Source organism: the organism of the source record quoted next, unplaced genomic scaffold, assembly GCF_019419815.1.
Source record: "Pyrus x bretschneideri cultivar Hongxiangsu unplaced genomic scaffold, Pyrus_bretschneideri_v1 Contig16, whole genome shotgun sequence".
Lineage (NCBI taxonomy): Eukaryota > Viridiplantae > Streptophyta > Magnoliopsida > Rosales > Rosaceae > Pyrus > Pyrus x bretschneideri.
The window spans coordinates 7,081,543-7,087,770 of NW_025999457.1; the positions used below are offsets into that span (position 1 = coordinate 7,081,543).

The 6,228-nt window shown below is 37.9% G+C and overlaps 1 protein-coding gene across 1 annotated transcript; it reads left to right on the forward strand.

The window, feature by feature from the left end:
• The first annotated feature begins 252 nt into the window (after window positions 1-252).
• On the forward strand, window positions 253-6,228 carry LOC103967111 (pre-rRNA 2'-O-ribose RNA methyltransferase). Its single transcript, XM_009380358.3, has 11 exons — window positions 253-778; window positions 1,212-1,259; window positions 1,394-1,549; window positions 1,667-1,713; window positions 2,069-2,225; window positions 2,389-2,450; window positions 2,841-3,030; window positions 3,622-3,711; window positions 4,279-4,421; window positions 4,511-4,637; window positions 4,859-6,228. The coding sequence occupies exons 1-11, from the start codon at window positions 305-307 to the stop codon at window positions 5,948-5,950; spliced, it is 2,586 nt and encodes an 861-aa protein (XP_009378633.2). The 5' UTR covers window positions 253-304; the 3' UTR covers window positions 5,951-6,228.

Consider the following 6,228-nt stretch of genomic DNA (forward strand, 5'->3'; position numbering starts at 1 on the left):
ATTTCTAATTTTTAATTAAAAAAATATAGTAACGTACATAGAAATAAATTATCACATTAATTTCAGAGACTTCGATCAAAAATTAAAAACCAAGAAGGTTTCAATCAAAGAATATTCATAATTAAGGACCACATCCAAAGTGTTTCAAAAAAAAAAAAAAAAAAAAAAAAAAGGTTAAAAAGGCTTAAGACCCCGACGCTGCGTTTTGCTTTTATTTTGGCACAGTCTAATTTATAAAACCCTACCAAAACCCTAATCCAATTTCCACCACCTCTCTCTCTGTGTATTGGACTCTTGAGAAGCCATGGGAAAGGTGAAGGGCAAGCACCGTTTGGACAAGTACTACAAACTAGCCAAAGAGCATGGCTACCGCTCCCGAGCTTCATGGAAGCTTGCCCAGCTCGACACCAAGCACCAATTCCTTCACTCTTCTCACGCCGTTCTCGACCTTTGCGCCGCGCCCGGCGGTTGGATGCAAGTCGCCGTGCAGCGCGTTCCCGTCGGCAGCCTCGTGGTCGGCGTCGACTTGGTGCCTATCGCCCCTGTCCGCGGCGCCTTCTCGATCCAACAGGACATCACCAAGCCAGAATGCACGGCCAGGCTCAGAAAGCTGATGAAGGAGAATGGCTGTTCGGCTTTTGATTTGGTGCTTCATGATGGGTCGCCCAATGTCGGCGGCGCGTGGTCTTCGGAGGCCACTGCTCAGAATGCTTTGGTCGTTGATGCGGTGAAGTTGGCTACTCAGCTTTTGGCTCCCAAAGGAACATTTATTACTAAAGTATGTGTTGAATTTCATATTGGCAATTGGGTTTTTGTTGGTTTGTGTTGGATTTTTGGTATTCTGTGAGAAATGGGTTAATTCAAGTGAAAGTTAAACTTTGAGTTGTTAAGTTTCAAGTTCTAATTTTTTGGTTCATTACTGCATTCCATGTAAATTCAACTTGTTATTCAAGTATTTTTCTACATTTAATATTTTGATTTCATAATTGAAATTTTTTTTCGGTTCAATTTATATTCTGAATGGGGCCTGCAGTTGGAATTAATTTTACTTCAGTATGATTGAAATTCCTGTTTTCAATTTGTTTTTGGAGCTCAAGCATGTTAATATCAAGAATTGAATTGTGGACGTCCTTAACCATACAAGTATTTTGTTTATGTATTTCGATTAGTTTTGTTTAAGAAGCTGGGCGCTTATTATTGTTTTGTCGCAGATCTTCAGGTCGCAAGATTATAATGCTGTCTACTATTGTATGAAGGAGGTGATTTTCTAGTTCTTATTTATTGTAATCTTTAGATTGTTGGACTAGTTGATACTAGTATATAGATCACAAAACATATTTATTCCAAACCTCTGGATTGATTAGCATGTCTGATCCTGGTATATAACCTGCAGTTGTTTGAGAAGGTTGAACAGGATAAACCAGCAGCTAGTCGTAGCTCATCTGCGGAGACGTATCTTTTGGGTTTTAAGTACAAGGCTCCTGCAAAGATTGATCCGCGTCTACTTGACGTGAAACATCTATTTAAGTCTGTAGAACCTCAGAAGAAGGTAACTCATATTAGATGAAACAGAATACCAGCTTTACATAAGTACAAAATTCTTTCCTTTTTAAAAAAAAGATATTGTTTTAATATATTTGTTTCTCCTTGTAACTCCTTGATATAGGTGGTAGATGTACTAAGAGGAACAAAGCAAAAAAGACACCGTGATGGGTAAACGTTCTTTCTAATTTTTTTTTCTTTTATATCTTTACCTTGATCACTATTGTATGCGCTTCAGCATTGTAATTACCAAAAACAGGGTGATTGCATGTGTTTTTTCTGCAAGATTTTATAGTCTTTTAAGTGGTTATTGTTTTTTCCCTATAAATTTCGAACGTGGGTAGGCAGTTTTTAACTGCAGAGTAACACAGATGGGTCAATGATTTTGTTCTATCCATCATTGACCTTGTTTGTTCAAACTTTTATGAGTTCTTATGATTGCTATCTTGACCCGGTTCTCTTTATATTTTTGAGGTTCCTGTGATTGCTATCTCATAAGTGTTGCCTGATTGTGTTCTATATACAGGTATGAAGATGGAGACACAATTTTGAGAAAAGTGTCTTCTGCTGCTGCTTTCATTTGGTCTGATGTTCCTCTCGATATCCTTGGTTCTACTACTTCCATAAGCTTTGACGATGAGGCATCTTTGCCCATCAAGGATCATGCTTTAACAACAGAAGAGGTAGTCCCTTTTTTTTTTTTATTTTAATTTATTTGCATGTTCTCTTTATATAGATTTTACTTTCCCCTACTAGCTGAAAAAAAAAAAATGTGTTTTATCAGCCCCTTAAATACTTTGGAACCCTTGTAGTGTTCCAACCACTTTAACTATTACGGTTTGACAGGTTAAAACTCTCTGTGATGATCTGCGTGTGTTGGGGAAGCAAGATTTCAAGTACCTTTTGAAGTAAGAAATGCTGTTTCTTTAATCTATAAAATGCTCTTTTAGATTTAAAGATTGGCTAGACCGTTAGATTCTTTCCCTCCTTTTTAATCTGTAAATCACGTCTCTCTGCTGCAACAGAATTTTTTTTCTCACGTTAGCATTACAGTTGTTGAGGGAAGGTATCTCTGCATTCTCTCTGCATTTTTTCTCTCTCGTTATCATTACAGTTATTGAGGGAAGTGTCACCAATTAATTGTTAACTGTAAGAGTTGCAATCACTGTGTCTGTTCTTTTATGGTCTATGATACCTTTATGCATTTGGAATGCATCTACTAGACATGCAGTATATTGCAGTCTAGGTTTCTTGTTTCTTAGTGCATACTAAGTTGTTATGATTGTATTGTCATTTAGGTGGCGGATGCAGATAAAAAAGGCCTTATCTCCGTCCCAGAAGGCTGACACTTCTACTACAGATGTTGAAAAGGAGGAAAATGAGGAGGATGATGAAGACAAAATACTCAATGAAATGGAGGAGCTGACGTATGCTATGGAGCGCAAGAAGAAACGAACAAAGAAGCTTCTAGCAAAAAGACGAGCTCAAGTTTGTAGCTTCTTGCTTTCTTTTTGCGAATATTTATGCATGATTACCTGCTGTTATTGTTGAGTCATGAAACTGGTAGATGGTTAATGTTCTGGGGGAATATACACCATAGTTTGGAAATACAATGATAATTAATTAAATGAAGCCTGAGATTGTAAAGTTAGACTTTCTAATAGGTTTTAAATCCATTAATCAGTGTGATGGACTTGGAATCACCATCTCTATTGTATGTTTGTATGCGCATTTTGGTTGGATTTGGTGCCTAAATAGGATTGCAAGGCTTTCCCCAGTTTGGCCATACAGTGTTTACAAAGTTACTTGTTGGATTGGTACTTAGGGCAAGTGATGATATAGTGTAGAAGATAGTTTAACCTTTTCAATCAAATAAAAAGCTGAAAGTTTGACAGCTTCTCTTTTTATGTTCACAAATAGTCTGCCTTCTCTTTTCCCTTTTTTTCAGTTCAACAACTTATCCATGTAGAGTTAGATGTAAAGTTGTGATCTTTCAGGATAAGAACTATTGGTTATTTCTTTATTATGAATATCAACGTATGGCACATTGATCCTTTTCATTAAATCTGTATACTGCAGGACAAGGTACGGAAGGCAACAGGGATGCAAATAGATGCACTACAAGATGGTTATACTGACAATGAGTTGTTTTCTCTCACTTCCATCAAGGTATGCTTTCATTTCACAATCTGCCTTGACACGTTGATTTTATTTTGTCTCAGGAATCTGATTTCTGATGGAGGAGCTTTTTTTTGAACCTCGAAAGTTCATTTTGATGGGCCTTTGGGGAAGTTAGATTATATTTTTCAAGTCCTTGGTACAATATAAAGGCTTCTATTTCACAATTTTTCTTCTTTTCATGAGCCATTGGGACCTTAATATACTTGATTTATTTATTTGTTCCGAAACAGAAGAGCATGAAGCTAATATTTAAGTATTTAAAAATGGTGTTACTGTACTCTATAATTTGGAAATACCCATATTTTTTATGTTATAATTTTGCAATATATGTTTCAAGCAGAACTAGTATGCTACTAGCTTACTGTTAGTTGGCTTTTCTTTCTCCCATTGTCCATTGACATTTGAAAGGATTTCATTTTTTCTCCCCAAAGATCAAAATCTTTCTTTTTGTTTTTATGTTCCTTAATTTTTTCTTGACGAAGATAGCAGGTTCTGACTTTACCAACTCTATGTATAAATATCAATGCATATCTTGACTGCATTCTCGTCCTTCAGGGTAAGAACGATCTGGTAGTGGTTGATTCCACTGAATATGATGGTGAGAATGGTGACCTTGGAGATACTGAAAATGGGGAAACCCATGAGAATACCCAAGAAGCATCATCCAGTGATATGGACTCTGATGATGAACGCAGAAGGTTATTCTTCTTGTACCTTATATTAGCATTAGATAAAAAAATAATTCTATCATCTGTGTTAAATCATGTATTACTATTTATGATGTTAGATATGATGCACAAATGGAAGATCTTTTCGATAAGGCATATGAACAGTACACCTCCAAAAAGGAGGGAAGTGCAAAGCAGCGGAAACGTTTAAAACAAGCACATTCTGAGGACACTCAACTTTTGGAGGTATGAAGCTTTCATTACGCGTGGTGATATAAACAAAAATTTCACTTTAGTTATGGGTCTCATGCTGTGGGTCTGTAGGGGAGTAGTATTACTTAAAATCTCAATATCTTTCTGCAGAACTTTTTTTGATAGGCATGAGCGCATAGATGATAAAAGTATTTATATCTACAGGCACAATACTGCTTGTGCTCATAAATCTATTTATTTATTTGGCCACTCAGGATGTTGATGGCAGTGATATAGTTCAGTCTGATTATGATTCAGACAAAGACCAGGGTATTCAGGAATCGAATCCTCTCTTGGAATCACTTGATGAGGGGGACGGACCTACCCAAGAGGAAATTACGAATAACTGGTTTAGTCAGGATATCTTTGCCGAAGCTGTAGAGCAGGGGGATTTGGATAACTCTGGTAGTGAAGATGAAATGCAGGTTGAAAAGCAGGAGAAACTTCCCGTGCTTGAAAAGGCCAATGAAAAGACTGCAATTCAGAATGGTAAGGAAAAGACTGCAATTCAGAATGCTAAGAAAAATACGGAAAATGATGCTGCAGGGACCAAAGGCCATAAACTTCAAGCTTCAAAGGCCGAAGATGATTTTGAGATTGTCCCTGCTCCGGGTACAGATTCAAGTGATGACTCATCATCAGATGAATCCGAGGATATGGATATAGATAAAAAAGCCGAGATACTGGCGTGTGCAAAGAAAATGCTGAGGAAAAAGCCAAGGGAACAGATGCTTGATGATGCCTATAACAAGTACATGTTTGATGATGACGGCTTGCCCAGATGGTTTTTAGATGAGGAGAAGAGGCACCGTCAGCCAATGAAACCTGTGACCAAAGAAGAGATTAATGCCATGAAAGCACAATTTAAAGAAATTGATGCCCGTCCTGCAAAGAAGGTGGCAGAGGCTAAAGCTCGAAAGAAGCGAGTTGCCTTTAGGAAGCTCGAGAAGGTTCGGAAGAAGGCAAACACAATATCTGACCAGCCAGACATCTCTGATCGTTCAAAGAGGAAGCAAATTGAACAAATGTATAAGAAGGCTGCGCCTAAAAGGCCTCAAAAGGAGTATGTGGTTGCAAAGAAGGGAGTTCAAGTCAGGGTTGGCAAGGGTAAAGTCCGTGTGGATAGACGGATGAAAAAGGATTCAAGGGGTAGTGGGCCGGGTAAAAGGCCTGGAAAAGGCAATTCGAAGAAAGGAAAAACTGCTGCCAAGGGGGAGAGAGGAGGCAAGGGTGCCGGAAAGGGTGACAGAGGCAAGGGCCCCGGAAAGGCTTCAGGAAAGCCAACAGGCAGGAAGGGTAGGAAGTGAAAATATAGGCAAGCACGACTGAGCTTCCGCGTAATAGTGTGTTCGTTAGCTTGCGCAATTGATTTTGTTTTTCGTTTTTTTTTTTCCTGCCATCGCATTTTTGTTTATTGGAAGAAGTTATAATTGTGAGTTATTTTTTGTGTTAAAACCTTAATCCTTCAGGAACGAAACAGTTTTTTTTGTAAAGTTATGAGGGTTTTTACTTGGGTTTCTGTAGTTTAAACCTGAACGGTTGTCCGTTAGTTCCCATGATGAAATTGAAGTTGAAATTTTACTCC

What these genes read in the sequence shown, in the direction of transcription:
- LOC103967111 (XM_009380358.3), top strand. Translation starts at nt 305, where the DNA reads ATGGGAAAGGTGAAGGGCAAGCACCGTTTGGACAAGTACTACAAACTA. An exon ending in CAAAAAAGACACCGTGATGG is followed by an intron (nt 1,714 to 2,068) that starts GTAAACGTTCTT and finishes TTCTATATACAG; the next exon opens with GTATGAAGATGGAGACACAA. An exon ending in ATGCTTTAACAACAGAAGAG is followed by an intron (nt 2,226 to 2,388) that starts GTAGTCCCTTTT and finishes ACGGTTTGACAG; the next exon opens with GTTAAAACTCTCTGTGATGA.